General features: G+C 33.6%; 4 protein-coding genes across 4 annotated transcripts; all 4 read left to right on the top strand.

Annotated features, from left to right (window-relative positions):
• Positions 1-584: 584 nt before the first annotated feature.
• LOC135848324 (cytochrome P450 4F12-like) lies at positions 585-1,681 on the top strand. Its single transcript, XM_065368219.1, has 4 exons — positions 585-718; positions 841-944; positions 1,295-1,376; positions 1,467-1,681. Exons 1-4 carry the CDS (start codon positions 712-714, stop codon positions 1,679-1,681), a joined length of 408 nt encoding a protein of 135 aa, XP_065224291.1. The 5' UTR covers positions 585-711.
• A 3,093-nt stretch (positions 1,682-4,774) lies between these two features.
• LOC135848323 (cytochrome P450 4g15-like) lies at positions 4,775-6,315 on the top strand. The gene is made up of 7 exons (XM_065368218.1): positions 4,775-4,786; positions 4,886-4,949; positions 5,178-5,284; positions 5,395-5,463; positions 5,517-5,709; positions 5,812-5,991; positions 6,081-6,315. Exons 1-7 carry the CDS (start codon positions 4,775-4,777, stop codon positions 6,239-6,241), a joined length of 786 nt encoding a protein of 261 aa, XP_065224290.1. The 3' UTR covers positions 6,242-6,315.
• Positions 6,316-6,694: 379 nt separating this feature from the next.
• Positions 6,695-11,260, top strand: LOC135848321 (cytochrome P450 4c21-like). The gene is made up of 11 exons (XM_065368217.1): positions 6,695-6,888; positions 8,512-8,615; positions 9,065-9,146; positions 9,227-9,415; positions 9,906-9,975; positions 10,062-10,188; positions 10,265-10,307; positions 10,433-10,539; positions 10,641-10,709; positions 10,788-10,956; positions 11,073-11,260. The coding sequence occupies exons 1-11, from the start codon at positions 6,723-6,725 to the stop codon at positions 11,258-11,260; spliced, it is 1,314 nt and encodes a 437-aa protein (XP_065224289.1). The 5' UTR covers positions 6,695-6,722.
• Positions 11,261-13,512: 2,252 nt separating this feature from the next.
• LOC135846422 (cytochrome P450 4C1-like) lies at positions 13,513-21,237 on the top strand. Its single transcript, XM_065365507.1, has 12 exons — positions 13,513-13,942; positions 14,026-14,129; positions 14,222-14,303; positions 16,537-16,725; positions 16,835-16,904; positions 16,995-17,121; positions 17,216-17,279; positions 18,346-18,452; positions 18,554-18,622; positions 18,707-18,878; positions 20,604-20,783; positions 20,863-21,237. The coding sequence occupies exons 1-12, from the start codon at positions 13,777-13,779 to the stop codon at positions 21,024-21,026; spliced, it is 1,494 nt and encodes a 497-aa protein (XP_065221579.1). The 5' UTR covers positions 13,513-13,776; the 3' UTR covers positions 21,027-21,237.
• Positions 21,238-21,688: the final 451 nt, after the last annotated feature.

Raw genomic sequence — 21,688 nt, 5'->3', positions numbered from 1 at the left:
TTTGACTTAATTCTTATGATATTTCACGCGTCGATGGCGCTGAATTATACCTACATATACCATTTTTTGTTTCTTCATTTCACCTTCTAGTACCTATCTTTCTACCATTATAATTTTCTACCATTATAATTCCACGATCGCAAATTTAATGGTACCAGTTACCATAACCGCTAGTTCACAAAAGATGAAATTTTATAAACACACATCAATTTTATTCATCAAGACGATAGTTTGAAAAATGTTTATAATTAGGCATAATGCTGAACTTACTCTAAACGTGATGAAAACCAGCCCCCAAACGTATGTTTCTGGCAGATTAATTCGTTGCTGTTCATATTATAATTTCATACGCAAAACTACGTATCTATAGTGAGAAATATTTCTACATTTTTTGGTGAGTGGAACTTCTCATATTAAACAATCCAAAAATATACCTATAAGTATAGGTAAATGGTGAATTCATTGCATATTTCTGCGTTGTGAATGTGTGTGTGTGTGTTTTTTTTTTTTTTGAGTCTTATAAGTAATTTTTGTCCAATTTTCGAAGTGAATATGAGCATTGTTCTAATGCTCGTGTGCATAATTATAATCGCGATATTGGTGAATTTGACTCGAAAAACTCGAAACAAAAGATTTTACCAGCTACTCGAGCAGTTTCCTTCATATGCAACGTATCCTTTTATAGGAAATGCGCATTTATTTGCAGGATCGATGGAAAGTAAGTACTTAACTTATCAAGTACATGTTAGAAATCATCAGATACTGAATCTCATTAAAGATAACCTAATTGAGTAAAATACCTAATAATAAAATTATTCATTTTTGCAATTAATAAATCAGATCTACTACAAAAAGTGGAAAAAATAATGCAACCATATGACCGTCTAGTGTACTGGTTGGGCCCCGTGCCAGTATTGGTATTGACAAAATGTGACGATATTGCGGTGAGTAGGTATTGAAATTTTGAAACTAAAAATCCAAATCGATGCTATTCTCATTGGGTACTTGGGTGTCTGTGAAATTCCACTCTTTTCATAATTTTCTAGAGTATTTATCCAATCTCTTTCGTAAGATGAGAAGCCCCAAAAAAATATCAAAATAAAAAAAAGGTGTTTTCGAAAAATGAGTGAATTTATAAGGCGCTTATTAAAGGAGTGGAATTATTTACTGTAGCATTGAACACAGAAATTTTGTCTTTCATTACTTACAGGCTTAATTTTTAATGATTAAAAAATTCGTAGGTACCACGTGAATCACCTACACTTTTAATTTTTGAATTTCTCACCTCCTATAGACAATTCTAAATCAAAGCGTTGATCGTGATGACCTCAGAACGGCACATGAGTGTCTAGGAATAGGATTACTGACAGCCAGATGTAAGAAAATCCTCCAAACACCACAAAATAAATTAATGAACCTACCAAAAATCTATAATTTTATCGTCATCGTGCACAACAAATTTCTAGGCGAAGAATGGAAAAAATCTAGAAGAATTTTAACTCCGGCATTTAGTTCGGATATGCTACTTAAATACATCCAAGTCTTCAATGAAAATGCATCAAATGTAGTCGAGGAGTTCAAGTCAGCTGCAGATCGCGGTGAGGAAATAGACGTCTTGGACTGTATAACTAATTTGAATCTGGATGCCATCATAAGTAAGAGTAATATCGAACAAAAGTGAAAAACGTGGAGCTGTTACACTATAATTTTTTCATATTTGGATATTTTCATGTGCAGAAAATTCAATAGGAATCTCCATTCGAAATGGTGGTAAAGTGGAAAAAAACTTTTGCAACGCGATTCTCGAGTAAGATTGGCGATTTATTTAATTATTTTGGCATAATCTCGAGCCTAAGGGACATTGGTTGTGTTGAAAAAAAATATAATACCTACCTCATTTGCTTTTTTCCTTTTTAGATCCCTCAAGTTTACAGTACATCGTTTTCAGTATCCTTGGCTACTTTCTCACCACATTTTCATGATCTACTTGAAACTGACCGGCAAAATTCAAGCCATGGAACATTTACAGTTTCTGCCCACCAAAGTAGGTAAATGATATCTCGACTGGGTATGCGGAGTAGTCCGTGTATACGATGAGAATTTAAAAAAAACACACTCAAATGTACATTTGAAAGAATAACTGAAAGAAGTTGAACACGAAAAGTTCAAAATGCCTCCTCAGTCCTCAGTCAGCAACTTGTAATTGAAAATTTTCTACGAAACCGCGATTTCAAAAAATTGGAAAAATATATCGACAAGCTCTATGTAAAAAAGGAGTCGCTTTATGAGACGTAAAATAGGATTGAAAAGTTGGAACCCCCCTAAAGTAACATTTACAGAGCCCTCTAAATACGTATGCACACATCAGAACGGATCGTGACCAAAAATGTCAGAAGATCATAACTAAATTCACTATAGAGACCTTCATTTTGGATTGCAAGGCACTCAGAAAAATTCAGCTGCGGAGGTGCTCCACGAGGGAATAGGTACAATGGGTCCTCAAAGAATGGGTATTTTCAAAATATCGTGGTTTTTTCGCTCTGAGGTTCTACTGAGCGGTTAATAATTTGAAAATCGCTTATTTTTGGGTAAATTCGTATTTTGGAAAGTGTTTCTTTTCAAAAATTTTACATTACCTAAATACCTATGCCTTTTTGAAACTCAGTAGTGTCAGTTATTTGGCAATTATTTCAATTTTTTAAAAATTAAAAAAATGCACATATTTGAAAAAAAATTGGAAAAAATTTGTAGATTATTAAAAAAGAAACATTTTCCATATTTTTTTGAAATGGAGCAGTTAGTCGCATATTTTGAAAAGGGTGGGGGTGGAAATCAAGAATTCCCTGACAATAGAAAACTTCTACCTTTTTGAATGTTTTCCTCATACATCGCCTGAAATTTGGGATTTTTCAAACAGGTCGAAGCGTAAGCCACAACTAAATTTTTAGTTGCCTACAATATTGATTTTCACATCTTTTGAAGAGATTTTGAAATTCCGGTGAACTTTAAAATTGCGTTGGAGCCTCCAGAATGGCTAGAAATGGTAAAATTCGGTTCAAGGGAGAGAATCATTGAAAAATCAATATTAACTGCTGAAATTTTGGTTTGCAAAAATCATGCCCCGTTCACTTCGGAGGTGGAATTGTAAAGGTATAGTTAATCTAAAGCACGTAATAGTGGTATAGATAGGATGTACACCTATAGGAATAGATCTAGGAAATATCACTATAGGTGATAGGTTTTTGCCCAAACCTGGGTCGTGGAAGTATCCACACAACACCTTTACACAATAGCTACCAATCGATGCCTGCAGATGAGGTATCAACTGCTAACTACTGTACTGATGCTTCAGTTGCTCACCTCCTCCGCAACCTACTACTGGGTACTACTCCTAACTACGTCTAATCAACTCCCAATACTTAGAGCTTTGCATGCCGTTGAGAGTATATTACGCCACTTAAGTTGCAATATACCTGTACTTTACCTGGAGGGTACGAGACCACCTCACTCGAGACACTTTAACAAAGACTGAATGGATTCTTTCACCATCCAACATACACATTAACCGATCTTATACGGGATGTTTAACCCATACAAGCACACATTGAGATAAACATTAACCGGGACTACGTTACAAAACGCGAGACACAAAAGAGACGTTTAACTCATACGTGACATACATTGACCTTGGGGCATACGAATATGCTTACATTACACAAACGCGGAAGAATACATTAACAGAGAATCATACGTGACGTTTAACACATATGATACACACTTTACCCTAACTTACATTCCCCAAAGGGAACACGAGTGTGCCGAGACAGGCAACAGAGATAGAATTAACCACCAAGCATTAACCATGAATTGAGCACTTGCAACTAGCCAGAAACACTTCTGCACTGAGAAGCTACAACACCACAACTGACATTAGTGACATTCTAGTCTCTCATAGCCTCGCGCTTCGGCTCGGCTACTGCCACGTAGCCACGCCCATCGGCGTTGCTAGTGGGAGCTAGACGCAGTGTTACCACTCATCCATACCCGTAAAGTACCGCATAAACATGCGAGGCATAAAGTATATCACAGAATCTTTACTTATTTCTCCCCCCCCCCCCCCCTGTTACTTTTCCCGGACTATCCTGTAATACCTAGGTTTATTAGAAATGTCAAATGTGGGTTTCTATGTCAATATCTACATTACGGATTAAGGTATAACTATCTATAGGTATAACTTTCTTACACTTAAATACAGTAAAAGCTCGTTATAACGCTTTCGGATATAACGCTGATTTCGTTATAACGCTGATTCCTTCCGGTCCCTTGACATCCCCATTTAAACCAATGTAAAATTAATCGCGATATAACGCTCATGAGCGATTATAAATCGCGTTTTAACGCTCTTTAATTCAGGAAAAATCACATTTTTTTCATAATTTTAGCAACAAAAACCCAATTTTTTGCGAAAAACAGCTTACTCGTGTGTAAAAAATTATCACTTTCTGAAAATCTGGGCCGCAACAACAGTTTTTTTGCAATTTTTGTAGTTTTGATTTTTAAAAAAGCAAAAAAAAACTTTTGTGGCAAAATTTTGCCAAAAAATCATTTATATTGTTATAGCAGACCTCAAAATCAGAGTAAAATTGCAGATTTTTTTCATTTCCACCTGGAACAGTTGTTCAAATTCAAAATAAAGTTCTCGTTTCCACTTCCTTTATAACGCTTTTTTCGCTTTAAAACGAGAATTCGCGGTATAACGCTAATCAGCGTTAAAATGAGACTTTCGGTTATAACACGCTTCTGCTTATAACGCTCTTTTTCTCTGGTCCCTTGAAGAGCGTTATAACGAGCTTTTACTGTATTTTGTTTACTCGACTGTTTCCAGATATTAAAGGATAAGATAAACAATAATCAGGGCTTACAAGATGAAAATAACACAATTGACAATGGTAAGTAATTTGGTAGCACATACTCGTAGATTCCATACTGAGTGCCATTACATTTATCTACCTATGATATGTATAAATCCTTCGATAACGTTAGGTATTGTTTTGCCCTATAACTAGAAATACATAGGTAATGATTTTTATGACATAATATTCGATAAAACTGAAATGACAGCACATCACATGCCTAAGTGATTCTTTTAAGTACCTAACGTGTATTTATTTTGGTAGTCGATACATCGAAAGCAGTCATCGATTTACTAATAAAAAAAGGGGCAATGGAACCAGATTTCAATGAAACTCGTATGAGAGATGAATTGCTACAAATAATCGCTGCAGTAAGTATATAAAGACATAAGAACCTACTCGTAACAATATTAAAAGGTACCAGCTATTAAATCTACTGAACTATAAGACATTATCTAATTCATGATCACCTATGTAAAAGGGAGTAGAAACGACAGCGCTGACCGTGAGTTTTTTAATGCTGATGTTGGCTATAAATCAAGATATTCAGGTATGTTCAACGTCCACCTTATAAAATTTCCAAATTTGATATGCATTAGGTAGTTTTATTTCACACCATTGCAGCAAAAAGTACACGAAGAGATCACATCACTCACAATAGACTGTAATGGACTGAGTGAGAATGACTTGACCAATCATTTGAGATACTTAGAGCAATGCATCAAAGAAACATTAAGGATGTTTAGTCCTGTAATTGTAACCTCCAGACGAATTAATAAAGAAATCATATTGAAAGGTATCGTATTTACAGCTTTTTCTGTCTATTTTTTGTAACAAAAAAATATACATTCCTATAAATAGATAAAGGTATTACTTATTCGATTTTGTACGTCCACAGACAACAAAATAATTCCAGCAGGTATGTTTGTAGCGACATTCATACATTTATCAAATTACGATCCCGATTTGTACGAAAATCCGCAAAAATTCGATCCTGAGCACTTCAACGATCAAGCAGTACAAAAACGAAATAAAAATAGTCAATTGAGCTTCGGATATGGACCGAGATCGTGTATAGGTGAACGATTTCTCAAACACAATTCTATTTTCAAATCTTGTACGCAAAAGTGCTCCGTGAGATACTTACTCAAATTCTATATTCAACAGGTGCCAAATATGCGATGATGTCCATAAAAACACAAATCGCTTACATACTGCGCAATTATCATTTATCAACCAGCATTAAAGAGTTTACAAAAGAACATTTGACAATGGACCTGAGCATCAGAAGTAAAGTCGGTTATCCAATTAAATTCACAAGTAGATGAGAAGTTGAGCCATACCAATAAATGAAGATGAATAAATTGTGACTTTTCAACTTAGGCTATACTGCATAACTTTGTATTTAACCTTATGAAATAAATTTTTTATTGAATTGAACGTTTTGCCAGCGATAGGATTGGTACATTTTCTTCGGCAGAAATCATGCATCTTGAGCACTTTCTTTCTTCTTTTTTTTTGGTTAAATACAGTCTGCTTAAACCAAATATGAACTTGAAATAGGTAGGTGTAGGTATCATGGTATGGAATACTGAATCAAAGTAAACATAGACGGGTCTGGCTACCTGTCGGCAACAATGCAGATGAGGCAATTTATCTTTTTTTTTCTTCTTTTTTTTCAATAATCACTGTATTCGACATCAAGGCGTGAAATTTTTATTAATTAGTTATTGTAATTTCCACCAACTGATTATGAGTTAAAGACACGCTTACTAAGATGACGGTTCGTAGTTGCTTGTTTTAAAAACAATGAACATCATACAAGTGTTTTTGTGCTTAATCGTACTCGCGATTTTAGCGAAATTTATTCATAAAAAGAAATACAAACGGTTATATGAATTACTAGAGCAGTTTCCTTCATATCCAACCTACCCTTTGATTGGAAATGCGCACCTACTCATTGGTTCGACAGAAGGTAAAGTAAAATTCTTGAAATAGTATAAGTACATAATTGCTTACAACACTCGTGAAAATTTTAAATTAAAAAAGAAAACATTGAAAAATTATCCAGAAATATTTCAAGTGTAAAATTTCAGAGGGTGCATATATCCTTTTTCGAATTTGGGCCAAAATTGGAAAATTCTGAAAATTCAAAAAGTCTACAGGGGGTTTCAAAACAGTTCCCAAACCGCACCAGTGTACAGATGGAGGTTACAAATAGAGTGTATATATAGGTACCTACCCATACCCAAAATACCTTAATTACGTCAAATTTTAATATTTTCTCAATTTTCATTTTGTTTCAGAATTTGGTAAATAAGCACTTAAATTTTTACACCTGAAATTTTGCATGATGGTGTATTTTTTAATTTTTATCAACTATTTCTGACCACAGTGATTTTTTTTAAAAATTAACAAAACTTTGTCTACATCCTAGAAGTGTTTTTTCAATTTCGAAAAAATTATAAGTATAAAGTAACTCATCAGGTGTAAAAGTCATCAGCATCACCCAAGAATTCATCTTTGATTCATATTCTTACACTGAAAAAAAATCACGATTTTTTTCTGTTCCCATCTCACAAAATTGTTCATTTTTATTTACAATAAGGTGCGAATTAAAAAAAAAACTTCCTGAAAATTAAAATTTTCCAAAATTGAGTCACAATAAAAATCTCCTTATGATGTAGGTACCTATAGGTACAAATACATTAATTTTAAAATAATAATAATAATTCTAGTTTTGTTTCTTTACATGAAGCCTTTCTATGTTGCAAGAAATCAATGTAGGTAAATGGAATAAATCAAAATCAATGTAAGTAACATAATGTTCGAAAATTTTTCATTTCAGTGTGAGAATTTTTCCAAACACCCCCTCCCTCCCTCCCATTTATTAGAAAAAAACCTTTATCGATTTTTTTTAATTTCTCACAAAATTATGAACCAATAAGGGAGGTCTTTTTTCAAAAGGAAGTTGGATAATCAGAAGAGGTTTTCCTAGATATTGAAAATTCTCAAAAAAATGCCATGTGTTTCGGTTTTGAACCTTTCTTCTTTTTCTTTTCAACTTTGGAGGCTTCATACAAAGAGACGAATATTGAGGCCAGCTAGGGAGGAGTTTTCTTGAAAAGGTTTTATTCAGGAGGATTCTGACCAGAAATGAAAAACAATTTACAGAACAGTACAAGCCATAAAGATATCATCATCATTAAATATTCGTAAAAATCTTTACTTATTCCCCTGAAAAAAAATCCCAAGAGTTGGAGGCTCCATCATGCAAGGTAACAAAATAATTTGGGGACAAGGGTAGCTTTTTTGTTGAAAAAAGGTTCTTTTAGAAAGACTCTGATGCAGAAACGGAAAATTTTTAAATAACTTGAATTTTTAAACTTGGGGGAGGGAGGCTAATGGTACAACAATTTTTTAAGGCTCAAGGTAATGTTCTACAATTTTTGAAATATCCGGCCCCCTCCTTTTTCTTTCTGAATGACTAGCAAAAAAATCAAAACGCACAATCGTAGCACGTATTTTGATAGGTACCTATAGACTGATTATGTAATTTCATATCGCAATGATTTAATTTTTTATTGAACTATTATAGGTGTACTGGGAAGATTGGAAAAAATAATGCAGCCTTATGATCGTGTAATATATTGGATTGGTCACACACCGATTTTGTTTCTAAAAAAACACGACGACATCGCGGTAATTAGAATATATAATTTCACTGCTTTCTATGTTAAATGGGCAAAGTCCTTCCTTATTGCTTTTTTGGAATTGTAGGGAAGAGTATAAAGGATGAGTTGAAATCTCACTTATTTTAGCTCTTCTCGTACTGCAAAAAATTTGAGCTGAATAAGTGCCTAGCTAATTTCTCCCCTCAAGTCGAGGTCGATTCACACCCCTCTCTCTTCAATAGAAGGCAGAACATGAATATTGAACATGGACCCAATTTTTCAATTTTTCCACTTTTGTTTCGAGATGTAATAGTGATGGAGAAGGAAGACAATTCAACACATTTTTTCTGTTCGGTTCCCTTTTCCAACTATGTACCTACTCTTCCAACTTTCAACAGAGTTTGAATCAAATCATGCCACTCCGTTTTTTTCTGCCATAGCTCATATTTCAGTATCCTGCATGAGATTTTTCAACAGGTTGTTTTGAATCAAAGTCAGGATCGCGACATACTCGAAGCTACAGATGAATGGCTGGGTATAGGTTTGCTAAATGCTAGATGTAAGTTGCTCAATTAGGTACATACCATGCAAAAATACCGATAATTTTCACTAGGTACTTTTGTGTTCAATATTTCTTAGATAAAGAATGGCTAAAGTCCAGAAAAATGCTAGCACCTGCTTTCAGCTCACATATGCTTTCAAAATATATGACAGTCTTCAACAAAAATGCCTCGAGTCTTGTTGAAAATCTGAAGCCTGTTGCAGAAATGGGAGAACAAATAGACGTTTTGGACTGGGTGATGAATGTGAATCTGGATGGCATTACTGGTAAGGTGAAAGAAATCTACATACTTGTCTTGCTTTACAAAACATATATCAATAATGAAGTCGGTGTACCGAAATAGCTATCATTTATATGTAGTTCACTGATTTGATTACGTGAATTGAGAAAAACCCACGAAAAAAATACTCTAATATTTTCCCATCTTCTTATCTTTTAATTACAGTATGGTTTTAAAAACTTGTACTTACCATACTTTAAAACGATACGAAGAAAAATAGCCTGAAGGCGTTTTGATTTCTGTGCAACGTAAATTTCAGTCAAGTTCGAAGTTTAAAACCTCATAAGATAGGACATCCAAGTATATAGAAAAGTAACCATGAACTTTGATTTTCCACGAAACTAAAAGTACATATTCACTCCCTATATACCTAAGTACCTACGAGTATTATTGATTTTTTTTAAATCTCTAATTAACAAGTTGCTATAACTTATTTTTATTCTAAAAAAATGTTTTTTCATGCATGACAAGAACAGAAAATGCAATGGGCATTTCCATTCAACTCTGTGGAAAGATGGGAAAAGAATTTTGCGAAGCGATGATAGAGTATGTTTCGTAATTTTTGGGATTAGTTTAGTTTTTTAATAATTTCAACCATTAAGTAAAAATATACATTTTTATGGGATTTTTAGGGGTCTTAAACATGGAGTGAAACGTTTTCAATGGCCTTGGCTACTTTCATACCACATCTACATGATTTATTTGAGAATTAGTGGAAAAATCAAATGCATAGATCATTTACAGTGTTTGCCAACAAAAGTAAGTAAAGATTGTTTATTTGGATTATGAATTGATTCCATTTTTAAAATTTAATCCAAGAAATCGATTTTTTTAGATACTACAAGAAAACATAGAGAATAATATTCAAGATTTTCAAGGTATGCGTATATTTCAAAGACATTAACATTTTTCAATATTTTTAAAAAAATGTTTCAAGAAAATTCTCATGAGCAAAAAAAAACACGTACTTGAATTTCTCATACTTTATCATTACTTATTTCAGCGAATACATCCAAATCCGTAGTCGATTTACTCATCAAGAGCAGTGTGACAGATTCAAGTTTCAATGAAATACGAATGAGAGACGAATTATTACATATCATTTCAGCGGTAAGCATCTCCCCTCATTGGTGAGCTACTCCTTGGTTTAGCACTTTGGCTATAAGCTCATGACCAAATTACGTTTATTTATTTATTTTTTTTCATCAAAGGGAGTTGAAACCACTGCACTAAGTCTTAGCTTTCTGATGTTGATGCTCGCTATGAATCAAAATATCCAAGTAAGTCTAGCTCATGAACATTAACTCAACTTTTACTTTTGATTTCTAATTGTTTTGTTTTACAAATTTCGATTGCAGCAAAAAGTATACGAAGAAATTACACAATTCGTAGCAGATGATGAAATGCTCAACGAGACTCACTTGAACAATTTCAGATACCTCGAACAATGCATACAAGAAACATTGAGAATGTTCAGTCCAGTGATGCTAACTAGCAGACGCACTCATAAAGAAATCATTTTGAAAGGCAGGTACCTACTTACTTGTATATTTACCTACAGTTTTCCTCACCTCTAACCCCCCTGAGGTCCTCCAACCTTTCGAGTATAACGATGATTTTTTAATTTGGCTTTCTAATTTCAGATAATAAAATAATTCCAGCGAATACATTGGTTGTAACATTTATACATTTCTCAAATTACGACGCCGATTTGTATGAAAATCCTTTCAAATGGGATCCGGAACATTTCAGTGATCAAGCTGTACAACAACGACCCAAAACAGGTCAACTGACATTTGGGTATGGGGCACGATCTTGCATTGGTAAATAATTGCTTTTTTTTGCTTTCTTTCAAGCTCATTGATCTGAGAATCGTATAAAACTTTGTAACCCTTGCTAAAGGTGAACAGAAAGTTGGAAAAACTCGCCCTGAAATTATTCAAGAATCTATAGGTATACGAAATGAATAAAATATCAACAAAATAGAAGAAACTTAACTAAAATGGTATTAAAAAATCAATCACTTACGCAATTTCACATTCACGACAAAAGAAACTTCATGCATTGAAATTTTTTGAAAGTGATTTGGAAAAAGTGGCATAAATTGTCATCAAAATCGTATAAAATTGTACTTTGATGGAAAATTTCTGATGATAATGAAAAATTCAACCAAATAATATTTTTAAATGGTGCGAATCGAACAAGCTGACATGAAAAATGCCTTTTGAAATTCAAGGGAAAAAACAAATTGAACTTTCATGGTAGAAAATTTCGTGTTTTGCAAAATTTTTTTCTTATTCATTTTTTTTTTTTTGAATTGAGTAATGTTGGGTAGACCCAGAAAATCTGTCGATAAAAAATGTGAAAAAATTTCAATCAACGAATTCTGCAGAAAAAAAAACAAATGAATGATGAAAAATACAATTTAGGTAACTTTATTTTTGAGCGCACAATTTTAGGTAAAAAACAACGATCAAAATAATAATAAAAAAAAAAACATGTCAGAAGTTTGAAAACGTCAACATGAAAATCGTTCAAAAAAAGCAATTCGTAAAAGTGAGTTACCTAATATCAAAATCGTAGAAAGTAAGATATGAACAAAACAAACAAAATTGTGCACATTCTTGCTATTCAAATTAGCCCACTAAATTCAATTGTGAAAATTGAAAATTCGTCTCCAAAATAGAAATAATTTCTGAGACGATGCTTTTTCCACAATTCTCAAAAGCTGTGACATGTCGAAAGAGGAGGGGGGTTGAATGACCATGCAAAGGCAGATTTACACGATTGAACTAAAAATCCTCAGCAACTTCCTGAAAGAGAAAGGACGAAGAGTGAAAACTGATGCTCCCTATATTGTTACCTACCTATCTATTAGTAGACTGAGATAGTGATGTTCTTCAATTTTTGTTCCTATTCAATTTTTTCCTGGAGTGTTTGATTGGCTTAGAAAATGCATTGATGAAAAAATTCCGAAGTTGCAAAATTTTGATTTGTAAAATTGCCAGAAAATGAAATTCATAAAAATATGTAACATCACAATCGTAGAATGTTACTCGGAGTTTTTTTTTTTTTTGAAAAAACGAATATGTTCATTGCAATCAAAAGTGTGCTCTCAATGCACACATTCGTCCTAAAACTCTGAAAAAAAATTTAAAATTGTCAGAAAAATTTCAAAAATTAGGTACAATTTTTTTTCAAAAATGAAAATAATTTTTCAGATGATGCTTCTTTGTAATTTTCAAAAGCTGTGAGACGAGAAAGTAGGGTGTGGGGCATCAAACAAGGATGAATTTTTCAAAACACGATTCAGCTAAAAATTCTGGGCAACATTAACATTGTCGAGCTTTCTGGAATGAGATATTCAGACGTACCTTCTCTAAATGGGAATACTTACGTATTTTAATTTATTATAATATGTACTTATTTACTTGACAGGTGCTAAGTATGCGATGATGTCTATCAAAACACAAATTGCTCAACTTTTACGTAACTATCATCTATCAACCAACGTTAAAGAATTCACAAAAATGGACTTGAAAACAGATCTCAGTATCCGAAGTAAAATAGGCTATCCAATAAAATTCACGAGCAGAACAAATTCAATGCGATAATGCAATAATCGACGGATCAATGTGATGAATCGAGAAGCGTTTTTTTTTTCAATTCTAAATAAGTAATTTAAGTAGGCAGGTAGTAGCTCTAGCTATAAACATTATGAATGCAATGTTGAAACATGCAGTACTGTAGGTATTGCATCTACACAAATAAAAAGTTTACTAACATCAGGAAATAAACCTGTTCTACCAGTAATTAATAATGCTCGTACGTACTTATTAAATGTATTTCTTCGTGTGAATTAAACATAAAAAAAAAACACAGAGAGGAAAATCCTACGACTGCCTTTCATTTAGTAAATAAAAAAGATGAAGCTACTGACGAAGAATCTTGGACATAGGCCAGCATCTAACAAGTTCACTGGATCTTATGGATATACCTACTTCTACCACCCCATAGAAAAATAAAATAAAATCAAAAAATGGAAAACCCCAGCCTTCAATCAACTAATTGTAACTAACTGTTTCTCAACATCGAAACTATACGTGACGAGGACGATTCTTATACGATATACTGCATTTATTCCTCATATGTACGAAGGTTGTTGTTCGCGAATATTGCTTGGAGTGAATTTTTCACGTGAAATTGATACTTAATTGTTTGGCTTTTATGGGTTGTCGTGGTTTTCTAGCTCTCAATTTTTTATCACCGATTTGATCGAAAATTGGTTTCGATTTTTTGCTGTGTGGTTTTGTTTTGTTTTTGTGTGTGATTTTTCTCCCTTTCAATATGAACGTGATACAGATATCAGCATGCGCAATTATAATCGTGCTTTTGATCAAATATCTTCGCAAACCTAAAGATAAGAGATTTTACGAACTTCTCGAACGGTTCCCTTCGTATCGGAAGTACCTATTGATTGGAAACGCGAACATGCTGTTTGGTCCCTTGGATGGTAATCTGGCTCACCTCGAATACGTAATTTCATCCTTAATTGCTACCAATGTATCATTAATTTAATATGCATATATCCATCAGATGTACGAGCAAGATTTGAAAATATTTTTAAACTGCATCATCGCGTCCTGTTCTGGCTCGGGCCCACACCGTGTTTACTTTTGAAAAAATACGACGATATTGCTGTTAGTAGATATTTTAGATGTTCACAAAAATTGATCTTTTAGTACCTAGACCTACTTCTAATAATACGATGGCCTAATATTGTTTTTAATAGACAATTCTAATTCAAAGCTCGCATCGTGATTTCCTTGGAGCAGGAGATGAGTGGCTCGGTACATCGATACTAAGCGGACCATGTAAGTTATGCAGAGATAAGCACATGAACGCATCAGAAGTGACGTGCGGAAAATTTCTCGAGACGTAATGAAAACTTAGAAACAAGGTCGAAATTGAAAATAAAGTTGGTGCTATTTTAAACTAAAAAAAAAAAAAAAAAAAAAAAAAAAACGTTCTGGTCAGAAAAATAAAATAAAAACATTACAAATTCAATTTAAAATACTCAGAAGTGTGTGCAGTATTTCAGATTCTTGGTTTTCGAGGCCATAATTTTTTCAATTTTGCAGATCTTTCAAAAATATAAATTAGCGAAATGGAAAAAGAGAGTGAATTTTTTTAAATGTCAGTCAGAAGCAAATTTTTTCATTTATTCCACAATTATCCCCCATTGTCCATGAAGAAAGGATCAATAAGGAACGTGGTTCCGGTAAATATTTTGAATCTTTGAATTTTATCGCTCTCTATATCAAAGTACCTAAATCGTTCGATTTCGAAAAAAAATTTCAACTCAAACATCAAGTGGTACCTTAATTATAGGTATGTTTTTCAGGTATCAGTGACTTATTCGACTTGAATAGCAAAAAAATACATGAAAAGCGAACCTCAGAGACTAATCTTGACTCACTCCACAACGTCCATTTGAGAAAATTTATGCACTGTGATGGGTCTTTCTTTCATTTTTTTTTTTTTAATTAATGGAGCTTGGTAAAAAATTACAATCAAACAACCTCAACAGAACGTAGAAAAAATTATCAAATTTTTAGATTAATGTTTAACCTCCCCGGTAAAAGCTAAAATATCAATTTTGCCCAATTCGAGAGCTCTCAAAATGAAGTTCCATTCCTTCGAAATGATTACTTGATTCATCTCTAGAAAAAATCTGAGAGCGTTCACTTCAAATTCGCTTGTTCCCGAAATCAGTTTAGGACTGTAGGTACCAACTTATCTCAATTCTTTGATCAAAAGTTTTTGGATTAGATGAAGTTACGTCTGATTTTCTAAATTTTAGTGCATTCGACTCCCTCCTCCTGTTCTCCCACCCGTAAGTATCAATGTATTTACTTTTAATTTATAGTCGAAACCCCCTCTCCACCTTAAATAATCACGAGAATATTGATAGGTAGTCTTCAGAAATTTTGAAACACGAGACTCCCTCCCCACCCCCTCCCTCCGAAAATAGTCTCATGAAGAAAAATTCATTTCTCAATATTCTCACATTACACGACTTTTCAAGTTCTAGTTTATCAAATCTCCTGTTTTTCTTTTTTTGACAAAGTTACCCTATGATGATATTTACCTAATCTAAGCAATAAAATTCGGAAAACAATTTCCACCACGCATTTAAGAGCCCTGGGGAAGAGAGGAGTATCCGAGTATTTTTTATTTTTAAAAAACAAGAAGAAATGAAAAACCAAAATCCAAAGTAAATTATTTTAAAATAAGCAACGTAGGTAATAATTTTTTGTAGGTACTTAAATAATAACTTTCATTTCAAAAATTCCCTGATTCGCTTATTTTTTCATAAGGGCAAAATTTCTCGAATTTTTTCAGTTTTTCAACCATTTAGACAACTTGTGAAATTTTGAAATACGAGGATATTCTCAACTTGAGTTTTGTGTCCAAACAACTGTCCTTTACAAAATTATAATTCAGAAAATGCTTCTTATTTTTTTGAAAATATAGAATGAAGAAAGCTCCTTTTCGTGCTAAAAAAAATAATAATACCTGTTGTGTAGGGCTATACCTACTTATCTTCTCCAATTTTTTCCCCTCATTTTTCTCATTATTTATTTTGAAACTCTTAAGCTACCTAGGTAGGTACCTAGAAAGTTGAATGCTGACATTATTTTTCCAATTCAAAAAACAAACCAATTTTTTATGTTTTTTATAAAACGATATGTAATCTACTTCTACAATATTTCAAAAAATAGTTACCAACATGTTTAAAAATATGGGGAAAATGTATTTAAAAATTCAAAATTAGAAAAAATGCACGTGAAGTGTCGAAAAAAAAGGTGCTATTGGGGGGGGATCAAAAAACGTATCCATGCTTCTAAAGTTGTTTTTTTTTGTTCATTTTCAAAACCGTGTGCTCACTAACAGCACATTGGTTATAGACTATTATGTACCTACATACAGACAATGTTGGCTTTCAACACTCGAGTTTACTTCCGCACGTTACTGCATACCCATAAGTTACTCCACTAAAAAAAATGGTAAATTTTTCTTGACAACATGAACTGAAATTTCTAGATGAAGAGTGGAAGAAGTCCATAAAAATGCTTGGGCCAGCTTTCAGCCCAAAAATGTTGACGAAATATGAAGAAGTGTTCAAAAGTAATTCCCTGGAACTCGTTGAAAAACTGAAACCAGTTGCTAACAGTGGCAAGGAATTTGATGTTTGGGAATTAATGATGAAAGCAACTTTGGACGTAGTAACAGGTAATAACATTGAGGGGGAAAGAATCTACCTACATTGACTTGGACTTTCCAGCTATGCACACATATATTCGAAATTATTATTATTTTTGTTTGCATTCGTGTTAACTAGAAACTTCATTTGGCGTTTCGATTAAAACTAGTGGAAGAATCGGGGAACAGTTTTGCACTGCTGTACACGAGTAAGATTTTTAATTAATGCGTAGATAAATTGGTAATTAAGTATAGTAACCTGAACACTACAGAAACGCTGCACCTATCGCCTTTTTCAGCACCATTGAGCTCATTATGAAACGTATCCAATTCCCTTGGCTGATGCTAACTCATATTAACTGGTTGTATTTAATCATGATAGGTAAAACAGATTCTATCCACAACTTTCAGCATTATCCGACAACGGTAATCCTTCATATTTTCAATTCACTTTTTAATCTAATTTAAAAATGGTGCAATTTTCCACGATTCTGTTTTCGTTTTCTTTGTTTTGTATCAGGTGTTAAGAAAAAGCATCGAAGATTACCAAAATTCACGACGTGATAATGACGCATTTGATCAAGGTAAGGACACACGTGTTGAAAAAATTTCTCCATCGTACCTAAAGCGAACCATAATGGTCTTGGAGAAGAGTGAATGAGTTGGGTTAGAAGTTTGAAACACCCAAAAGGGATTTCTGTGGCACCTCTTCTTTGTATATGTCAAATTTGAAACTCCTAGATCAATTTGGAAGAGCTTCGAGCTGATCTGAAGATCAAAAAACGAAGGAAAATGTCTCAAAAATGTAGGTACCTACTTTTACGAGGAAAGTAGGTATCCCAACCGGCACAATACATTTTGAACTCCAGAAGAATAGGAATCGATAATGGACTCCAAAATACCCCAATAGCCAAAATTTCACAGGTTGAAATACATTTTTTGATTTTTAGCAAATTTTTAAAAATTCCTCCAGCCAAAAATGTGAAAAAATTAGAATTTTATCAAGCTGACCTTGAAAGCTGAAATTTGGTTTGCAACCTATTTTTCACCCTCCTGAGACGAATGGTGATGGTTTAGAACTGTTCTGGAGCCTCCATCAGATTTCCAAACTCTTCAGTGATCATTTTTGAAAAAAAATGAGACGTTTTTTTTTTTCTTCAGAAATAATTACCTGGAGAAAATTTTGGATTTGAACTGGCACAAAAAGATTTTGGAAATACATAACTGCCTTAATCGATCAAAAGAATTACAAAGATGGAAAAACCGAGTTTATAGGTGCTGAATTTCATTCATTTGAAAACTAGAGAATCTGTAAATTCGCTGGAAGCTCCAGAACAGTTCAAAATCATCAAAAACCGACTCGAGACTTCGAAAATAGGGTACAAATTAAATTTCATCTTTTTTCGTCTCCGCGTTCACAAATTATAATTTTTTCAATTTTTTTTTGTTTTTCAAAAATAATTACCAGAGGAAATTTTGGATTTATCGAGAGGGTCACTTACATGGTTTCATTTTTGAGAACTTTCATCTATTTGAATGGCTTATCTTTGCCTTTCTGAAAAAATTGCCTTTCTAAAAGATCTTCATTCCTACTCCAAGAATCAAACTGATCTGAAAGTTTCCAAATCCAAATTTCATTTTCTGTTGCAGTTGATAAATCCAAAGCAGTAATCGATTCACTCGTGAGGTACAGTTTCAAAGAACCCGACGTTACAGAAACACGTATGAGGGATGAATTATTGGGTCTAATGGGAGCGGTAAGTGCAAAGTCGATTATAACGTGCATGTTAGATTTTTGCAGCCACAGATAAACCCCGAACTTGATTTATGCTAACCTCCGATTTTCTTATTTTCAAAGTCAGTTGAAACGTCACCATTGAACACAAGCTTTATAATGCTGATGATGGCAATGCATCAAGATATTCAGGTAAGTTGACAAAGATTCAAGTTCCCAAACATAGACTGAAATTCACCAACTCATCAATGACTAAAACAACCCATGTTGTTACAGCAAAAGGTATACGAAGAGATTTCAAAATTCGAGACCGATGATGGTATATTGACCCAACACGATATTTACAATAATATGCCATATTTGGAACAATGCATCAAAGAGTCATTACGGATGTTCAGTCCAGTGGCATTAACTAACAGACGTATTCATAAGGATATTGTATTAAAAGGTAGGTATCCACAGTTCCACACCTGAGCCGCTGATTTTTCTCTCATCTGGTTCGAGCGTCTATAGAGGTCAACACTGAGGAGCTCAGGGTCTCTAAACTACCCGGCTAGCTCCAAGGTGCTTGTGTAGATGTCACTAGAAAGCAACGGGAAACTACTAGTGGAAGCTCGAAACAACGTCGATTCCCCAGAATAATCGCAGTGGCAATAGGCATTCGCCTCATCCCTGTTAGGGTACCACAAAAATGCGATTTCCAATGTCCTGTAAAGGACAAGGAACTATGACGACGACGATTCTACTTACAGGGGAACCTCTTGAGATATCACACTCCGATTTGAACGGAACCTCGATTTTTGGAAAGAGCATTGTCTAAAACCCCCCAAAAACAAATTTTCAGCTGTCCAAGTTCTTTTTTCAATTTTTGGCGAATTTTTGAAAATTCAAAATTGACTGTTTTTGGCGATTTATGCTTTTTTTTTTAAAGTACGAACTTGATCAGTAAAAATGGTCAAAATAGGTTCCAAAACTAATATTAATTACCCAAATTCAAATTTTACTATTTTTAGCCATTCTGGAGCCTCCAGCGCGATTTTTCATTTTCTCCAGAATATTGAATTTGCTCCAGAAGGCGTGAATATAAAGTTGGGCAGCTAAAAATCGAGTTGTGTATTATACTCGACCTGTTTAATGAGTTTATCTACATTTGAGCTGATTTTGGGAGTGGCACCTCAAGAGTGGTTTTTTGACCAGCTTTTTTCAAAATTAAAAAATCCAAAAAATCAAAAGTTTCCCGTTTGTGTGGAAATTTTTGAAATTCACGCGAATTGCTGTATTTTGTCCAAAACTGACCCCCCAAATCCAAATTTCACAATTTCCCGCCGTTCTTGAGCCTCCAGCGCGATTTTTCAATTTCTCCAGAATTTTGAATTTGCTCCAGAAGGCCTGAATATGCAGTTGGACAGCTAAAAATCGAGTTGTGTATTATACTCAACCTGTTTAACTAGTTTATCTACATTTCAGCTGATTTCGGGAGTGACACCTCAAAAGTGGCTTTTGACCAGCTTTTTTCAAAATTAAAAAATCAAAAAACTCAAAAAATAACCGTTTGTGAGGAAATTTTTGAAATTTGTGCGTATTGCTGTATTTCTTCAAGAACTAATCCCCGGAGCGCAAATTCTACCATTTCCAGCCGTTTTGGAGCGGGAGTGACACCTCAAGAAACCACTCTTGAAGTGTCACTCTCAAAATCGGCTCAAATGTGAATAAACTCGTTAAACAGGTCGAGTGCAATATACAACTCGATTTTTAGCTGTCCAACTTCATATTCACGCCTTCGGGAGCAAATTCAAAATTCTGGAAAAATTGAAAAATCGCGCTGGAGGCTCCAGAATGGCTGGAAATGGTAAAATTTGGATTTGGGTAATTGATATTAGTTTTGGGGCTTATTTTGACCATTTTTACTGATCAAGAACGTATCTACTTTTTAAAAAAAAGCATAAATCGCCAAAAACAGTCAATTTTGAATTTTCAAAAATTCGCCAAAAATCGAAAAATGAACTTGGGCTGCTGAAAATTTGGTTTTGGGGGTTTTAGACTTTGCTCTTTCCAAAAATTGCGGTCCCGTTCAAATCGGAGTGTGACACACCTCAAGAGGTTCCCTTGTTAGGTACAGAAGTATAACGACACGAGTGGGTAATTTTTCTTTATTTATTTTACCCATATTCAGATGGTATGATAGTGCCAAAAAATACGTTCGTTGTGACATTCATAACTTTCGCGAATTACGATCCTGATCTGTACAAAAACCCAGATAAATACGATCCCGAACATTTCACCGAGGAAGCGATAAAAGCACGTCCTAAAATTAGCGATCTGAGTCTTGGAGTTGGACCAAGACCTTGCATAGGTAAATAACAAAATATTTGCCAAAATTTACAACAAATCATGATACAATTTTTTAATACCATGTGCTAATCTCTTTACAGGTGGAAAGTATGCGATGATGTTCAATAAAACGCAAATGGCTTACATTTTGCTCAATTATCATATATCAACTCGTGTCAAGGAATTCACAAAAGATCATCTAAATATGGGACTCGGCATCAAGAGTAAAATCGGCTACCCCCTCATATTCACAAGCAGACGATAAATACTTGGAATAGTGAAGAATTGATGAATAATTAAATTTTAATGTTTTATTGCACATCCGATTTTTTCCGGGCTGTTTTGTTTTGAAATTCCAACTTTCATGTTCATTTTTCTGTAACTTATTCTGATCTATTTTCCAAAATGTGTATTTTTTCATTGTTTTTTGGAACATTTTTGAATTCAATATTGCAACTATTACATTTTCATGCTCATTTGTACTATTTTTTTTATTGATTTGAGATGTCTTTTTTGGGACAGTGGCCTTTACGAATACGTATCCAAAATTTCATTTTTTTTTGTTTTGTTTTCTGGGCCATTTTATCAACATTTTAAATTTTTCATCTTTTCCTCGTATGCCCATTTGTTCCAATTTCTTAAAAACTGATTCGTGGTGTTTTATTTCCACTATTCCATTTCAACTGATTTTTCAAAATTAAATTTTTTAAATTTTTGATTGAATTTTCTAAACGAAATTTTTATCAGAGTTGAAAAATTTTTGGTTTTAGAAGGATAGTCCTGATAGGTCAGTTAAGTTTTTTCAATAATTCTTCTTCGCAATTTATTTTATTCATTTTTTTTTTTTTTGAAATTTTAGGAAAAGTAAACTATCCTACTGTTTTTCTATATATATATATTATTTTTTTTCAACGAGAGTATCAAAAG

The sequence above is a fragment of the Planococcus citri genome, chromosome 5 (assembly GCF_950023065.1).
Source record: "Planococcus citri chromosome 5, ihPlaCitr1.1, whole genome shotgun sequence".
Classification (NCBI taxonomy): Eukaryota; Metazoa; Arthropoda; class Insecta; order Hemiptera; family Pseudococcidae; genus Planococcus; species Planococcus citri.
Note: the sequence above shows the minus strand (reverse complement) of the source record. Positions and strands in the feature narration are given on the sequence as shown.